General features: G+C 38.3%; 1 protein-coding gene across 3 annotated transcripts in view; it reads right to left on the reverse strand.

Annotated features, from left to right (window-relative positions):
• Positions 1-18,852, reverse strand: part of olfm1b (olfactomedin 1b) — a 33,240-nt gene that overhangs the window by 12,695 nt on the left and 1,693 nt on the right. The window contains exons 1-4 of one of the 3 annotated variants that reach the window (XM_077194295.1): positions 8,683-9,236; positions 7,416-7,565; positions 6,696-6,851; positions 67-286 (exon numbers count right to left, since the gene is read on the reverse strand). In XM_077194295.1, coding sequence (XP_077050410.1) covers positions 67-286; positions 6,696-6,851; positions 7,416-7,565; positions 8,683-8,832 — 676 coding nt within the window. In that variant the 5' untranslated portion in view covers positions 8,833-9,236. Of the gene's footprint in view, positions 1-66; positions 287-5,647; positions 6,152-6,695; positions 6,852-7,415; positions 7,566-8,682; positions 9,237-18,852 lie in introns of those variants that run through there. The other 2 variants (XM_077194296.1, XM_077194297.1) reach the window with 2 other exon arrangements.

Raw genomic sequence — 18,852 nt, forward strand, 5'->3', positions numbered from 1 at the left:
AATTCTAATCCAGGATCCTGCTTGCTTAGACCATGTTGAGAAAACATTAGTATGTGTGTGTCTTACCGAGCTTCTGCATGCATGCGCGTAGCCGCTCCTCCAGACTAACCACGCGGGAGTGCAGGTCATCGTAGTCGTAGGCTCCCATCTCCTGTTGGAGGAGGCCGAGGCTGGCCGTCAAGTTCTGCACCTCCTCCTTAAACTGCTGAACCAGCCGGGCGTCAGCCTTGTACTCCTCCAGCACGGGGATTAGCGGACGCAGCTCCGCCATTTTTGCCTTTATGGCCTGCAAATACGTAATGTGGGAAAGTTGGAAAGTCTGGCTTGCTTGTACACTGTGAAGCCTATCTGAACCCTTGCTGTCTACAGTGGTGTTGAACAGTGTTGTACAGTACGTGAAGGTGTATGCATCAATGTGTGTGTTCGTTCATCAGGACACTCTTAGAAGTAAATGTTTACAGCAAACTATTTTTTTTATAGAACACTATCTATATGCCCCAAAGTATATGGACACCAACACACCACATCAGTTTGTGTTTTCATTTCAGAACCTTTAGCGTTTATAATGAGTTAGTCATTATTTTGCTTGTATAACAGCTTTGAATCAATCCTCTGGGAAGGTTTTTCTAGATTATGAGATGTGGATGCGGTGTTTTGCTCCTGAGCATCAGTGAGCAGTGTTGTGCAAGTTACTTCCAAACTGTAATACATTATATATTACTTGTTACTGTTATTTAAAAGTAATTCATTACCTTACAATATTACTGTCTCAGAATTGTAATGCGTTACATTACTCCTGTATTACTTTTGAGTTACTTTCACCAAAATAACTATACAGAAGTAGAACTTAACATTCTAAAATGACTAGGGCTGTAACGATATGCCATATGAAACCGAAATCGCGACACTCAGATCCACGAACCTGCAGAATCGCGACACACCCCTTCCAATTCACAGCGTTATCCATACCGTCCAGATCCAATGCTACCACATCTTTAAATTACTATTAGTATTATTTGAAGTTAGCATAACATTATAAAATACGTAGACCTACACCACAAAACTAGTTGAGGATAAATTATTTAAAATTTGGGAATTCCAGCGTTATGGACATGAAATTTGCAGACTTGCAGTTAACTTATATAATTATATAAATTCTCAGAAAATGCATTAATACCAAAATATTGAAACGTCTGTTTATCCATAGTCTCCTCCCAGAAAGGAGTCCAGACATTAGAAAAATATCAGTCTACACATGCTTTTTATATTTAATATTAGGGAAATCGACAGTCATGTGTGACAAAAAAAAATCTTTAACTTTTAGGAGGCAACGATTAACCCTATTACACTGCGCAAATCTAATGAAGAAGGGTTGGATCTCCACAGAACATAAAATATTCATTTTATTTTATTTTTCGTGTTCGCATTTATGAGGAAAAAATAATGTTACAGACGTGACAGTTCTCCGTTACGGACGCGACCGCTCTGAAGCGGCACTAAAAGACTGCTTTAAAACTTTCACAGACACCTTACACAGAAAACACGAAGCCTTTCTTTAAAGTGAATTTCGTTTTGTTTTAATTGTACGGACCTGAAAAATATATCTATATTGAAATGTCTACTTGTAAACAGAACAATTCAAAACGAAAGAAAACAGACTGCTCTCTGCTTATGAAATGAAATGAAATGTGCATTTCTCTCTGGTGCATTCACTACTGCGAAGATCGCGAGTCAGCATCGTCAACTTCAACTTGACTTTATTAATAAACAATCAACATGTCTCCTTGCTATATTTGACATATTCATAATCATTGCTTTTCAGTGTTGGGAGTAACGCGTTACAAAAGTAATGCATTACAGTAACATATTACTTTTTGCTGTAACGCAGTAGTGTAAGGCATTACTTATCAATTTTCAGTAATATTTTACTCGGTACATGTTCAGTAAGGCTTGCGTTACAACAGACTTTTAGTTTTAATTGTTAAACAAACAACAACAAAAAACAGCAAGACCGCGAGACATTAACGAATGAAAAATGCAAGTAGGCTAAATTACCTGTTCGTGGTCAGTCAATAGCCGCGTGTGAGGTCCAAGTCTCTAAATAAAGACTAAATGGCAGCGTCTGATATATTTGTATAGCGATTTATTTTTTACAGGAGTGCCGTGAGGCATGATTTCGGCCTCTGTGCTCGCGCTGGCCAGTGGAAAAGCGGCTAATGGTGAAGATGGCATGAAGAAGACTATAGGCCTACGCGAGATGGACGTATGCGCATTAGGCTATTCGTTCTGTGTTTTCTTTCTAAACAGTTAGGCTATGTTTATGTGGTATTTTTTCATGTTTTCATCACACAATCATGTTTTTGATGCGGTGGTGACGCGTTCATGTAAGTGCGGCGGCGCTGCCGATAAAGCACCGAAAACCTGTCACAAAGAATCGGCAAAAGCAATGATTATGAATATGTCAAATATAGCAAGGAGACATTTTAATTGTTTATTAATAAAGTCAAGATGAAGTTGACGATGCTGCGATCTTCGCAGTAGTGAATGCACCAGAGAGAAATGCACATTTCATTTCATAAGCAGAGAGCAGTCTGTTTTCTTTCGTTTTGAATTGTTCTGTTTACAAGTAGACATTTCAATATAGATATATTTTTCAAGTCCGTGAATAGGCTACCTTATATGCTGAGTTTCGGTTCATTTATGAGACGCGCTCCAGTTCACGCGCTTAAATCCAGGCAATTGGTTGACGAAACATTGATTAAAATTAAGATACAATTAATACAAAACGAAATTCACTTTAAAGAAAGGCTTTGTGTGTGTAAGGTATCTGTGAAAGTTTTAAAGTAGTCTTTTAGTGCCGCTTCAGAGCGGTCGCGTCCATAACGGAGAACTGTCACGTCTGTAACATTGTTTTTTCCTCTTAAATGCGAACACGAAAAATAAAATAAAATGAATATTTTATGTTCTGTGGAGAGCCAACCCTTCTTCATCCGATTTGCGCAGTGTAATTCACAGAATTACAAAAAAATAAAATAAATAAAAATCGTTGCCTCCTAAAAGTTAAAGATTTTTTTCGTCTCGCATGACTGTCTATTTCCCTAATATTAAATATAAAACGCATGTGTAGACTGATATTTTTCTAATGTCTGGACTCCTTTCATGGAGGAGCCTATGGATAAACAGACGTTTCAATATTTTGGTATTAATGCATTTTCTGAGAATTTATATTTCAAGTTTTGACTGCAAATGTCATGTCCATAACGCTGGAATTCCCAAATTTTAAATAATTTATCCTCAACTAGTTTTGTGTTGTAGGTCTACATATTTTATAATGTTAAGTTAACTTCAAATAATACTAATAGTAATTTAAAGATATGGTAGCATTGGAACTGGACGGTATGGATAACGCTGGGAGTTGGAAGGGGTGTGTCGCGATTCTGCAGGTTCGTGTATCTGAGTGTCGCGATTTCGGTTTCATATCGCATTACAGCCCTGGTCATTTTAGAATGTTACGTTTTACTCCTGTATAGTTATTTTGGTGAAAGTAACTCAAAAGTAATACAGGAGTAATGTAACGCATTACAATTCTGAGACAGTAATTTTGTAAGGTAATGAATTACTTTTAAATAACAGTAACAAGTAATATATAATGTATTACAGTTTGGGAGTAACTTGCACAACACTGTTGCTTTTGCCGGTTCTTTGTGACAGCTTAGGTGCTTTATCGGCAGCGCCACCGCCCTTACATGAACGCGTCACCACGGCATCAAAAACATGATCGCGTGATGAAAACGAAAAATACCACATAAACATAGCCTAACTGTTTAGAAAGAAAACAGAACGAATAGCCTAATGCTCATACGTCCATCTCGCGAATGTAGTCTTCTTCATGCCATCTTCACCGCTCCGCTTTTCCACTGGCCAGCGCGAGCACAGAGGCCGAAATCATACCTCACGGCACTCCTGTAAAAAATAAATCGCTATACAAATATATCAGACGCTGCCATTTAGTCTTTAATTACAGACTTGGACCTCACACGCGGCTATTGACTGACCACGAACAGTTAATTTAGCCTACTTGCATCTTTCATTCGTAATGTCTGGCGGTCTTGCTGGTGTTTTTTTTTGTTTGTTTGTTTTACAATTAAAACTAAAAGTCTGTTGTAACGCAAGCCTTACCGAACATGTACCGAGTAAAATATTACTGAAAATTGATTAGTAATGCCTTACACTACTGCGTTACAGCAAAACGTAATATGTTACTGTAATGCATTACTTTTGTAACGCGTTACTCCCAACACTGTCAGTGAGGTCAGGTACTGTTGGGTGAACGCGAAAGATCTTCTTTGTGCAGGTGCCGGCAAGTTTCGTCCATGTCAGACAACTAGATAAATACATTTTTTTGAACCCCGCTGGAGCAAAAACGGACCCCTTCTTCTATAGATGCTTGTAAAAAAAGAAGTTTGCTTGCAGTTTTAAGATAATATTTTTTTAAGATATATGCAGATGTTTCTTAACACACTTTGAACTTTTTAATACTGTCAAAAGTTTTACTTTTTAAATTTGACTTTTTAAATCATTCTGTTTTAATCATTTGTTGCGCTATAAAGAAGCAGTTGTTTTGATGTGTTGCATACTAAAGCACATGTAAAGTACTTGATTACTGATTACGTGTTATTTAATATTACACTTAAGGTGAATTTTTTTTATGTACAAAATTGCAATTTCCTCATTACAAATGTGCAATAATTACAAATGACTTACAAGATTCAATAGAGATTTCATTAAAGTATCTTTTAGCTTACCAGTGCTTGTCAGTAGATTCGGCCGAATACTTTAAGCATATTTTAAATACTATAGAAATAATTATTAAATTACATATAAAGATGTACTTTGGGTTTGGGTTTAAATTTAAACTTATTAATACATTTTCATTTAATTGCAATTAACGTGTAATTCAGTGTCAAAACACATTACATTCAGTCCGCACTTTCAGTATATTCCTTTAAAGGTGTATTATTTCCATAATATACTCTTTTTAAATGCAAGTTAAAGTATTCTTTTTTTTATTTGTTAGTGATGTTGTAGATGAAAATCCTTTAACTAGATGTCCACATACTTTTGGCCATGTACTGTATGTACTGGTGCTTCAAAAAAAGATTAGCCAATATTTTGATCTGAAGAACTTCTAATGTATGACAAACTTTTTAATGTTCTTACATTTTTTTTATTTTTAGGAGCGTGTGTGGTCCTGGTAAACCCTATGTTATGGAGACAAAATGTCCCCAAAAAGATGGCAATATCCGAAATCGTTGTCCTTGTGGAGACATTTTCCGGTTCTCATGAGGAAAACAGCTTATAAATCATACTAAGTGATGTTTTTTGAAAATGTAAAAATGCAGGCAGTTTTCTGTGATGGATAGGTTTAGGAATAGAGTTAGGGTTAGGGGACAGAATATACAGTTTGTACAGCATAAAAATCATTATGTCTATGTAAAGTCCCCATAAAACGTGCGTATGTGTGCGTGTGTGCTTGTAGAGCCAGTGAGAGACCAGAGGCCGAGCTGCAGTAAAACTATTGAGTTTCGTATAAATATTATAGATCTACAAACATTTATCGACGAAATGAAGCGCTCTGAACACGGTAAACAATTGGGAAAAGACTTTATTAGTTATCGTTTAGAATGCAACAGCAGAAAGGGACACATGCTGAAATTACAACTCACATACAACAATGTGATGCTAAGATTAAATTCCTTACTTCAAAAACGCATATTACTTTAAAAACCAAAGATTCATAGTGACAAATAATAGGAGGAATAATAAAAAAAAAACTTAAGCAATACTAGCAAAGATGAGATAATAATGGTAATAGTAGTAGTAATAATAATAATAATAATAGCTATATATCATGAAACTAAATAATGTAGATCATATAAATAAAACGTAACAATTCTTTAGAGTAGCATGCAGGACGAGATCTGATTGGTGGTTGGATAAGGGAGGGGGAGGAGTGTTTCTTACAGCTAATGTCGTATAGAATATGAGAATCGTGACATAAACAGCATGATTGACGCCCACTTCAGCCAATCGTGGGTTAGACCTGCCTCTTCTGGCCTCTGGCTCTCCTATCATGTCTTTATAGTTAGCCCTGCAAGCAAGAAACAACACACTCAGCACAGGGAGCTAACTCTCTAACCTATCTATCACATTCACGTGCTCTCACAGTCACACACGCACACGCTCATGTACTTGCACACGCACGCTTGTGTTACAGAGTGCAAACAATATTACATTCCATGCATGTGTCACGATTCAAGTGTGTGTCACGGGACGTTTTGATTATGGTACATTATAAAAACTGAAATGTGCAGATCCTTTATCATTGTTTAATTATAGTTTTACTTGCTTAACTTTTATTATTTTCTATTATAATTATTCGTATGATTACATTTTGATGGTAGTAAAAGTACAAAATAATCTACGAAAAAATGCCAATATTACATTTGCACAAAATTTCACTAATTGTTTGGATGGAATCAGACAGGTCTGCACATTTCACAAAAATCATACAAGCATTTAAGGTGTGCATGCAGTCTGTAGTGTGTTAGTGTGTGTGTGTGCTGTTTCCATATGGGCTGATGTGTGGATTCATGTGAAATATGTGCATTGCTTGTATATAATTGTGTGTTTACCTTGTATTGCTTGGCGATGTTTTGTTTGTGGTTCTCTTCCACCTGCCTGAATTTAGTCTCTAGGCCGCGGAGTTGATCTTCCATCTTCACCACGTACTGCAGGTCCCTCTGGGTCCGCTGGTCCAATACTTGGATTGATTGCGTCATGTTTTGCACCTAAAAACACACACACACACACACACACACAAAAACATACAGTCATTAGAGATATATTATCAAATTTGAAATTATATATATATATATATATATATATATATATATATATATATATATATTATGGTTACTGAAATATATATCTTACTTTTTTTCTTTCTTTCTTTTTCTAAAAAAAAATGGTTTTCAAAAAACATCTAAATATAAGTATTCTAAAAACATCCATATATAATGATCTATACATATCTAGTGACCTTCAGAAAACTATCGAGTTCTGCAGCTACTCCACGTCTGCTAATCATCTGATGTGTCCGAGGAGTTGCCTCATTGTCTTTCTGAGAAAAGACTGTTTGCCTCTGCTCCAGCCGTGTTCCAGAGGAACTCATTAATGAATTTGTATGTGAATGATACTGTTGTCTATGAGTTGTTAGGCTCATGCCTCTAGGTCACTTTGATCTCTGGAGAAAACTCTGGTTGTCATAGATTCGGTGTCTGTGGCAACTTTGCAGTAAAGGTAACGTGATGCCCGAGGGCAACGCAGAAGAGCATTATGGGTCGGGGGGTCACCTTCTCCAGTAGTTGGCGGAGTTGTTTGGTGCGGGCGTCTCTCGAGCACATGGTCTGCTGAGGTGCAACGACCGTACACACACACCTGCCCTCGCTGTCCTGAGCCGAGCTGTACACTTGCCATGACTCCTCTGGGTTAGCGGGTAAAACCTGTGAGAGAGGAGAGAGAAAGAGAAAGGTGATTTTACCAGTAATACAACATCTAAAGGTTATAGTCTCATTTACAATCCCATGCTCGTTGGCATTACAAACACTTGACACAAGATTACACAAAACCCCATCTGCTCATGAAACCTCATCATATCAGACCACGCCCATATTCACACCCGCCAATCAGAATGCAGCAGCATTACATCTACTGGTACATCTACATCTACCAGAAAGACAAACATAAGTCTCATTCACACATACAGTTTTATGGTTGTATTTGAATGACAGCTGTTAGAGTGAAGGGATCGTATCCCGTTCAGCTGTGCCATTCTTGAACTCGTGTTACAGATCCAGATCCGATCACAGTGTGTGTGGAGCTGGTGAGGGTGAGGAACAGATGGAGGATTGATGAACATCCGCTGATGCAGGTCTGGAGAGTCCTAAATCTCCAAACCAATGGTGCACTTATGGAATATTACCACATTGCAAATAGACTTTCTATCCGCTTTGCAGTCGTTTCATGTTATATTTGTTGATATTAGAAGTTATATTATATTAAAATTGTCCATTTAAACTGTATTACAATTGTGAAAGTGAAAATGACAGAACTATAGAAGAACTACACAACTGCGTTTTTAAATGTTGGTGATATACTTTGTTTTATTCAGGAACAAATGCTGTTTTTGAACACAAGAACGTTCTCACACAAGACACGTTCTTGCGTTTATGAACGCAACAGAGACTCGAGATAGCTTTAAGACGTGTCAAGTTTGTCAACATTACAAATTTGAATATGTATGAGCTAAACGTTCGAAATTCCAGGACATCACAAGCAGCATGTCTGTGAACGCCACTTCCGAAAACGAGAAAGAACGCGCAAGGAGGCGCGCACACAAGACCCGTTCCATTCGAAAATTAAAATAAAATAATGCTATAATTTACAAGAATAACGCCCCCGTGTGAACGCCCCCTTAAATGTCGACAAAAACTCGGAGATGATTCGCGCTGCTGTATCTGCGAATGGATTTTTTTTCCTTTTTTTTTCTTCACGTTGATTTAATTGCTTAATATCTGAACTTTTCATTTGAATTTTCACGGAAAACAACCCGACACTTACTCCAATACTCCGGTCCGGATAGCCGCCCTGCGCCGCGGTCAGCTTGGTGGTGTTGAGTCCTACCAGTGATGGCAGAGTCTGGGACATCCAGTTGGTTATCATGGCCATGGTGCTGAGCACCACGCCGATCTTCAGCAAAGGCACCGGCATCTCTGTGCGCACTGACCCAAACTCTCATTCTACACAAGCCACCCGGGAACCATAACGGCGAGCATCGCTGCCCGTGAGCGCCTCGTGCATCACCATCATCCGCATCATCTCCTCTAACGGTCCCGGTTCGGACGGTCTCATGGTGCTCATCTTGATTTATGCCGTTGGTTAAAAGGAGTCCGGTGTGATTAAAGTAATGGAAACCGAGCAGTGGTGACCCTCTTCTCCGCGCTGGTCCCGTCTGGTGTCTTTTCTGTTATCCAAGCCTCTTTTGTGTGCGTTCACGCCCTTATTGGTCCGCCTTCCCAACTCAAGTGAATTACTATGGATGGATTACAACTGCACACGCCGACCGCTCTCCGTGGATGAGAAAGGAGGCGGCGCCACGCGCTCCTATAAAAGCCCCTGTGCTCACGAGACGCACCATCAGGGATTTGCACTTGGCACCGGATCGCGTTAATGGCCCGGTATTGTCATATCCACGCGCACGTGAAGGTTATAAACGAAACATCCCAATGTCACGCTCCATTCCGGGTCAACGGGAGTGAATAATGATCACATTTCTCTCGCGCTCTCCCTTTTACTATCCTCCCATTATAACCCGTAACTGTCAGCTGTGTCCAAATTATACAAAGACATCATTTTCGCGGCACAATCTTGAGGTCCAAAGTTGTCTTAAAGCATAGTAAAGCGTAAGGGTTTTTGTTGTTTTTGTTTTTTTTGTTTACAAAACACTAATGTTTGTCTGTGTGGTAACCCATATTTAAATCTGGTAGCTAGCCTATATTTAAACGCTACTTCTGTTCGCGAGCGTCTATTTTGTAATTTTACTGAAACGTAAAATGAAACGAATAAACACACAGCTAAAGGGTTATTTTAAAAAGCACCCAGCAAAAGTACATTTTATCAGTTTTTTTCTAAAATATTACCAAAATATTAATAAGTGTCACGAGACATCAGAGACATATTTATCATATAAACGACTGGGAAATAAAGGGAAACATATGGAGCATATGTGGTTGGAATATCTTTATTGCAGCCTTAAACATATGTAAATATCTATCATGCACATGCGTAGACGGATTGTTAGTGAAAAATTATAGAGACACATGATGCGCTCGTCCTACACATCCAGTGCCGTAAGTGCATTAACTCAGTTTGCATTAGAATGACTCTAGCGCCCCCGTGTTGTGATCAGTGGAACTTTAATGCAATTATACCCGCTACTATCTGGCAGTATGACAGGACGAGCAGTGTGCAGTCTTGTTATGCATCGCTTGGTTAACACCTACTGTTCACAGACCTAGACGTGCCATGGCACAGTGAGTAGCCTAGTCGTGACACAGCAAGAAGTGCAAAACGCGTCATTGTTAGATGTGCATGAATCCTGATACCAAAAATAGTCACATTATATAAATAAGCAGAGGAGACCCGGACTGTTTGTCACACTTCTTACTCTGTTGAATATTTCTCAGGGGGTAATTTTATTTATTTATATCATATATTATTTTTACTTTTTACGTATGTGGGTACAAGTAAGTAAACTTTTTTCTTTTTTTTTTGCTCTTTTCCCTGAAAAAGAGATACAGTTCAGTGTGTATGTTAGCTTTATGCCCCCTGCATTTGGGCATTTAGTCAAACTATAAGGGGTAAGTTGTCACAACAGGAACCTGCTGTTTAAAACGGATTTAAGATTTTTTTTCTTTGAAATATGAAATAAGTATTGCTGAACAATGTAGAAGAAAGCATATATATATATATTCATACACACACACACACCAATGTCCTGAGAATAATAGTCTAGTTCAGGATAGTTTTTATTGTGTTCACTCAAAAGGTGTTCTTATCTTCTTTGTCTTTTAGTTTTTAAATATACATAAAAGTTTTTAAATATACATTCTCGGTTGTTTAAAAAATAAACCAGATTTTTAGTCTAAAATAAACTGCTATTTTGGATAAAAACATGAATATGTTAAAGGGATGGCACTTTACACAGACTGACCTTTAAGAGAAAGAGAGAAAGAGGTAGAAAGCGAGAGAGATTCAGGGAGTGTCAGGCATCCAGTTGTGTCTCTGTCAGCATATTCAACCTCACTTTAATAAAACATCACACAGAAAACATCTAAAACACTGAATCTATGGCAGATATTCTTTCCGGGCCTGTCACTGTCTATTACACACACACACACACACACACACACACACACACACACACACACACACACACACACACACACACACACACACACACACACACACACACACACACACACACACACACACACACAAACAAACACACACTTTGGTTTGCTTGTGGATCCGAAATGATCCGATCTTTCTGTACTGGTCTTAAAGGACCAGATGTGCCATCATTTATTCACTCTCACCTGTATGACTTCCGGTTTCCAGTAGAACACAAAAAAACTATTTCCATATAATGAAATTGAATGGTGACTAGGCAAGTTTAGAAATTCAGACTGACTTGAAATTTAGTGCACAAGTGGAACAGACTACCTTTATGATGTTTCTTTCAAAATTTTTAGGGCTCAACAGTCCAAGTCCCCATCTGCTTTAATTGAACGGAAGTGAGCAGCTTATGCCCCAGGAAAGTAACCAGAGGTTTGGAGCAACACGAATGTGAGTAATTGATGACAGTTAAATATCTTCTGGACTTGGCCTCCCAGATAACACGGTTACAACACTGGATGAATTTTATGTGTGAGATGGAGAGGAGACATAAAAGAGATGGAGTGAATGAATGATAGAGCCATAGAAACAGAAGGTCACTTCAGCACAAATCGCTTTGGGCTTGAATTTGTTTGGCCTTGAGATATCTCTGTGTGTGTGCCAATGAACAATGCAACTTGAATCACATTGGCTTGTTCTTATTTCAGATTAATCAGAAACATACCTACCGCACATAGTAGGATGATGTTTTGCATAAAAATATTCAGCATAGCCTATTAGAACGCTCTCAATGTTTATCTGACCTTGTGTCACGGCCTCGGACTTGTAACTGGCAAATAGACACGTATCTACAAATTAGTGACCTCGGGAGGTTGTTTTTCATATTTGATGTAGCATTTGGTCTTGTTAGTTCTCTGTAAACTCTGTGAACTTGACCATGTTAATTAAATACTTATTTCCAACCTAGCTTTCTTTCGGGCTCTTGATAAAAACTGACACTTTTTTAATCACAAAACTGTGCTAAATAGTACTTTTCAATAAAGCAATTTTGGGCTAATGAATCAAACAATCAAAAGTAATTCCAAATGTCTATGTTGATTAATTTAATCAACATCACAGGAATTTAAATGGGTTTTTTGGCTATTTCTCTCTACACACTAAGACTAGAATATAAATGACAACACATGTTTTTCTATAAAAGAGTTAAGACATCAAATAGATTGTGCTTGGATTGTGGTATTAAGCAGCGAATTGATCAATATATTTTTAACATTAAGACCAATGAGGTTAAAGCTAAACCTTAAAGAGATAGTTCGTCCAAAAATGAAAATTATGCCACAATTTTCTCGCCCTCAAGTTGTTATTTTTTTAGATATTTGAAGCTTTACAGCATCCGTTTACATTAAATGCAGTTTCAATGGAAATGAGCAGCGTGAACATTCTGGCAAACAGTCACATGGGTTTGGAACGCCATGAAGGTGAGTAGAGTACAGAATTGACCTATGGCTAAGCCACGCCCCCCCCCCCCACTCACTCGGACAAACAGTCAACATTCTGTGACGGGCGCTATATTTAGTTATTTTGAAGAGGAGTGAAAAGGCTACATGTTTTGCTAAAAAAAAAAAGCACAAAGTTCCCTAGTTGTTTTGGTAGAAAGTTGTCTAAAATGTTGTGGTTCAATATGTAATTAATGGTTCATGATCAAATTAAATATGTACAGGTCTAAGTTGCATACATTTCCAGGACAAGACTTTTTACCATCTTTACCAAGAGTACCTCTCCGTTAGTTTGCTGCTACAGTATTTACATGAATCATTCAGTACAACATTGCTAACATTTGTTATCTTGGTTATTTACAGATACGTTAATGAAGCTAAGTGACATGATGTACAACGCAGCTAGAAGCTAACGTTAACGTTGTCTAATGTTAGGCTAACGTTAGCCTAAGGTTACGTTAGAGATGTTAAAGATAACGTTCAAATACGTTGTTGACTTACCTTAGAACAGATGTAGACTTCCTTGTTTAATTTATCCACGTTTAGTTGGTGTTGTGGTCTACCGCATAACTTAATCCAGAGCAGACACTTATCACGGTTGAGATGTGGCTTAATTAGGAAAGGGTAAAAAATACACACCGTCGCCCAGCCTCTCGGGATACCTAGTGTTGGAGTTGCATGTACTCCATGCACACCGTTTGACCATTTTAAACTTAAAATGACAAGAAAAAACATATAAAAATGAATGAAAACTGACTAACTGCAATGCATTTCAATGGACGTAGAAGCAGAGAATGTCCGAGTGTATTGGGAGCTATGCGCACTGTGATTGGCGCATCGCGTTTGGGGGCGTGGCTTAGCCATAGGTATTTGTTGGTGAACAGCTTCTTTAATACGTATGTTCTTTACAAAAACACACAATAGTTTTACAAAAGCACTCATCTGTTGGGTCAGTTACATATTGCTATTAATTCCGAAACAAGATGCGCAGTAAACGTCTAATATGAATGTTTTATAGCCGCGTTCTATAAAACATTCATATTGAGGCAACAGCAATCAATTTGACTTAGAAGCAAGACCGTAATCTCAAATTGGGATTCCCTTTAACACTGTTCTTTTTATCATCTTTAATAATTCATGTGTAGGCTGTGCAATTTCTGCAGCCCCCAGCAAAACAATAATATCCTGTAGATCAGCAGCGCTAGATGATGGTTGGTTCAGAGTGTAGCAGAAAAAACCATCTGAGCTGTTGGACAGAAGGAGATTGTGGCAGCAGTAACTCATCTGTAATGGTCTACAGTAAAGCCTTCAGCTTCAGGCTGCGTGTAAAAAAACAGTCCAGCATGATATAAGTGATTTATCAATAGATCTGAACAAGAGTGCTGGAGACCTCCCAAACGGTTCTGCAGTGTACAGAGGAGGAGGAGGAGGAGGAGAAGTCCATGTTTTCAGAAGTTTTCTTCTGCAGAAACTTCAGATGCTCTGGCTGACTCTGGGCCCTGGTGCCCGTGGTACTGCAGAGGTGTTTGGAATGGAGCCCTGCTGTTTGAACATTTATTCTCCCCTTCCCCTGCGTTCTCCAAGCAGTCTGTTCTTCCTGCTGTTTTCAGTGCTGGTTCATAGAATATCAGTCTATAACTCCTTCAAAACATAGGGATTTATTTTGTGATTTAAAAAAAAATTTATATCTTGGTAAATGGAAGGAGAGTGCAGTGTGTGTGAACAGATGGTAGATTTTTGGGGAAAAAAATGAAACAAATGAAGTGGTGTTTGACTGTGTAAAATTCACAGGCAAGATGCAAGGGCGTTTTGGGTGTTGCAATGCCCGATTACATTACTTGCCCACCGCGGCAGTGCCCACACTGTCGTTTTGCTTTTTTTTTTTTACACAAATAAAAAACATTTAGTTCAGTTGGACAACTAACGCTATAATTATAAACTGAAAGCGTCATTTTTGCTCCATACAGCATGAGCTGCAGAACCGCAACACAGAGCAGCAGGAGTCAGATTTCACTGATCACATGACAAGAGTAAGGAGAGATGACTGACAGGACGATGGCGCAGGATTTGGTGCGCACCTATGGGGATAGAATTGTTTCATTATTCCAAATTATTAAATAGAGATTCACAAATAAATGTGAAGAGATTCACAAAATTGAATCAAATTCACAAATACATAGATTAAGATCCACAAATAAATGTTAAGAGTTTGACAAACATTATTAAAAATGAATCGTTTCCTGTGCATTTGTGAATCGCTTCCTGTGCATTTGTGAATCACTTTCTGTGTATTTCTGAATCACTTTCTGTGTATTTGTGAATCACTTTCTGTGTATCTGTGAATTGCTTCCTGTGCATTTGTTAATCCCTGCACGCATTTTTGGATTTTGAAACATTTCTAGCATCAATACGTGCAGACAAGTCCACAAATAAGTGGACTCCACCCACCTCTACTTAAGCCAGTCAGATAACAGCCATTTGCCCAGACCAATCATATTATATTTATTTGTGGATCTTAATCTATTTATTTGTGAATTTGATTAATTTTTGTGAATCTCTTTACATTTATTTGTAAATCTCAATCTATTTATTTGGAATAATGCAACAATTCTATCCTGATACGCCACAGATCCAGATCGTCGTTGACAAATAGCTTATCTTGTAAAACGTGTGGTCAGTACCACCCGTACCACCGCTCCTATACACAGAGTATGCGTGATCACGAATTCGAAAATGAAAGTAAAAAGCGAGCGTGGATTCAAAAGCGATTTCAATATTCCAGATGCCTGCAAATAATATATAATACCCCAGGGTGTTCTGAATGATGTTAGTGTATGGTGTGGTATTTGATTGCTTTGGTGTTTTGGGTGGCTGCCAGGGTTGTTGCTATGCTGCTAAAGAGTACTTAGCGATTGTTAGCGTGTTCCTAGGGTGTTCTGAATGGTTGTAATTGTATTGCTTTTTGGTTGGCTGTTTGCTGATGTATTGCCATATTGTTACGGAAGACTCACTACAGTATTCTAGTTGGTTGCGACTGCGAAGTGGCCTAGGTTAAAACAGCCTACCCAGGTGTCAACAAGCCTCTATAATATCCCGGCCCCTATGTTTACAGAGAAAAACAATGGAAAAGTAGAGCAGTGGAATGGAAATAACATGTTCTGTGTGAATCGACCCTTATGTATCTCTTTTTCTAAAACAATGAACACACACACACACACACACACACACTTGCCCTTTCACAGTTCAGATGCTAGGGACTATATGATGGACAAAACAAGTGTAAAGATTGAGTGCATGCTGATGATAGATCTGTCTAGTGATCGATTGGAGAATTCAAGAAAAGTGTGTGTGTGTGTGTGTGTGTGTGTGTGTGTGTGTGTGTGTGTGTGTGTGTGTGTGTGTGTGTGTGTGTGTGTGTGTGTGTGTGTGTGTGTGCGTGTGCGTGTGTGCGTGTGTGCGTGTGTGCGTGGTTGCGTGGGTGCGTGCATGTGTGTATGGATTGTTCGAGAGAAACGATGAGTGTCAGGGGTGATAAAATGCCATCATATAAACAACAGCTTGTGTTTCCTTTTCAAACGCACACACACGCTTTCTTTTTATCTCCCTTTCATCCTCAAAACCAGACACAATCGATTAATGGCAGAACCATTACTAATATGATAATTCTCCTTATCCACAGGCTAGATTATTCTCTTCTGTGAGACCACGGCGATGACCTTTATCTCAATGAAGGTGATAAGACCATAGAAAACACGTATCTGTACCGTGGTACTCAAGAACAAATCTCATCCATTCTATAGCTGGGGGAACTGAGCATTTAGAATGTGGATACATTATCTATTTCTCTCTCTCACTCTCAATCTCTCTCTTGTTAATGGAAGTTTGAATGGATTCTACATTTGGACTTGGGCTACATTCCTAAATACGATTAGGACATTAACACAAATTGAAAAGACAGCATAAGCAGCATTGGGAGCAGAAGCATCAGGCCCACTGAAACCCAAGGAACACGCGCCGTGCCAGAGTTATGAGCTAAGTGGGTAATGCAACAGCAAACAATTCCATATTATTTACATTCCAATAATGTATTTAATATCGGGAATATTTCAACTTGCATTCTGATCTAAATTATGGTACTGCCTTTTAAAATGAGATCATTTTAGACCTCATTCTGTCAAACTGTTATAAATAATAATGTATTGAAGTTATATATATATATATATATATAGAGAGAGAGAGAGAGAGAGAGAGAGAGAGAGAGAGAGAGAGAGAGAGAGAGAGAGAGAGAGAGATTTGACATAAGAAATAACAAAAATTATATAATAAAAATAGTTTAAATAAATTAAAATGATTTATTACAACTTATTTATTTATTCAATTATAATTATGTAACATTTATTGTAGGCTAAAAGTAAGTTGGCATAAATCGTTGCTTTAAGTCGTTGCAAATTACTTACTGTAAAAGTTCTAACATTATGTCACAACAACATTTTCTGTTCAACAAAAAAATCATGATGATCACTGGCTGTGAAGTTTAAGTTACGATTTTGTGTGGTTTACTAGAGACTGTGAAATCACCATGACAATTTTGCTTTCCTGTGTTGTTGTGTTTCTATTTAAAACAGAACATTCTTCTTTATAAATAAAGAGCTACCCGTTTATTCAAAATTAAGTCTAATGTCTTCTAAATTTGTTCTTATGTCTCCTAGGACTGGTGCTTGATGCTTCTTCCTGCATTTGCCTGAAAATGTCAAACAAACTCAACATCCTCCAATCAGTGTCGCTTTACATGATCACATGACGAGGGGGTCAGCTTGGGCAATATTACCTACTCAATGCTTTTATGTAAATTTTAGAAATATTAAGCCCTCTAGAAAAACTGCTGGTTGGATCAATTTGAATCTAATCGATGATTGGCGCATAACTTTGACAGGGGGAAATATGATATTCCAACTTGCTTTCTGACCTAAATTTTGTTACTGTATTTAAAAACGAGAACACTTTAGACCTCATTCTGTCAAACTGTTTCAGTTTTCGAACTAGTGAAGTGGGTGAACTGATGGTGGTGTTTAGGAAATCTGTAGTATACCAGCTGTTCTGTGGGTGGTGTAATGGGCTTTTTTATTGGTGGTGTTCAGTTTAGTAGATGTTCAGAGAGTGTTTTTTCCATTAAGGAGATGTTTTGTGGGCAGTAAAGGGTATTTTTGGAGGTTTTTAATGATGGTGTTTAGTATGTGTACCGTGGGGGAATTGTTGTGTGGTGTTTGGGTTCAGCAGCTGTTACCGTTTAAGCATTCTCTGAGGGGTATTTACATTTAAGGAGAAGTTATTTGGGTGGTGTTCAGTAAGTCGTGTTTTATGAACGGTGCATGTGTTTGTAGGTGTCCAGGTGTGTTCTGCAAGTTCTTCAACAGGTTCTTCAACTGTTCTTCTTATCAACTTTTCTCTCTACAGGGCTCTTGAATTCTTATTATGGTTCTTTAAGATCAAAAAAGATCTTGAAGTCACATTATATAGCATATTTATGTGTGGTTCATTAAAGCATCACTACACGGATTGTTTTCCAAAGAGATAGAGGATAAAAAGCTCACATAGATTCTCCCTTGACATTCGATTCTTTTTTCTTGTCGTAATTGGAACCTTTATTTTTAAGAGTGTTGGGGTTATGTCCATTAACAAGCCTGGAGGCCGGAACAGAACAGAAAAAGAACTCAAATGGACCTTGTGACTACTCTCAACTCTGAAAGCCAGTCCATTTACATTCCACAACACAATTATCGAACCATGACAATTTCCTGAAAGTTTGAAACTAGATCACATTTATGCAAGTTCCGGCATGCATTTGCTCACACCTGTGCTCCTAAGGTAGTTCATGTGTTTAATTTAACACTGACAGCAGAGCCAAATTGAATCACAGAATGCCGTTCTACTGTGAAGAAACGCTACTTTTCTGAGTAGCAATGGGAAAGATTTTTGGATATGGGCTACCATGTGCATGTGTATGTTCTTGTGCGAAGTCTTCTTCTCTGACCCGGGTAAAGCTGAGCAAAATGGCAAATTGTCGCAGATTCAATGGGCCGTAAATCTCTGAGATGAGAAGATGACCGAGCCACGCGACAGTAATTTATGGGTTTGGCCGAGTCAGTTTGAGATTTACTTGCGCGCTCATGCCGAGTAAGCATGCTGCCCCGCTGCGAGCCTAATGCAACATTTACACAGGCTGTACGGTTCACATGCTCATCCTTTCTGATCAATATGAAAATACATGCTACAGTGAGACGCTGGTTAAAGTAATAACTGAAGCGTGAAGAGCACTGTTTGCATATGTAGAAGCCAA

This window comes from Siphateles boraxobius, unplaced genomic scaffold, assembly GCF_051911475.1.
Source record: "Siphateles boraxobius isolate OS27281-9 unplaced genomic scaffold, OSU_SipBor_1 11, whole genome shotgun sequence".
NCBI classification, from domain to species: domain Eukaryota; kingdom Metazoa; phylum Chordata; class Actinopteri; order Cypriniformes; family Leuciscidae; genus Siphateles; species Siphateles boraxobius.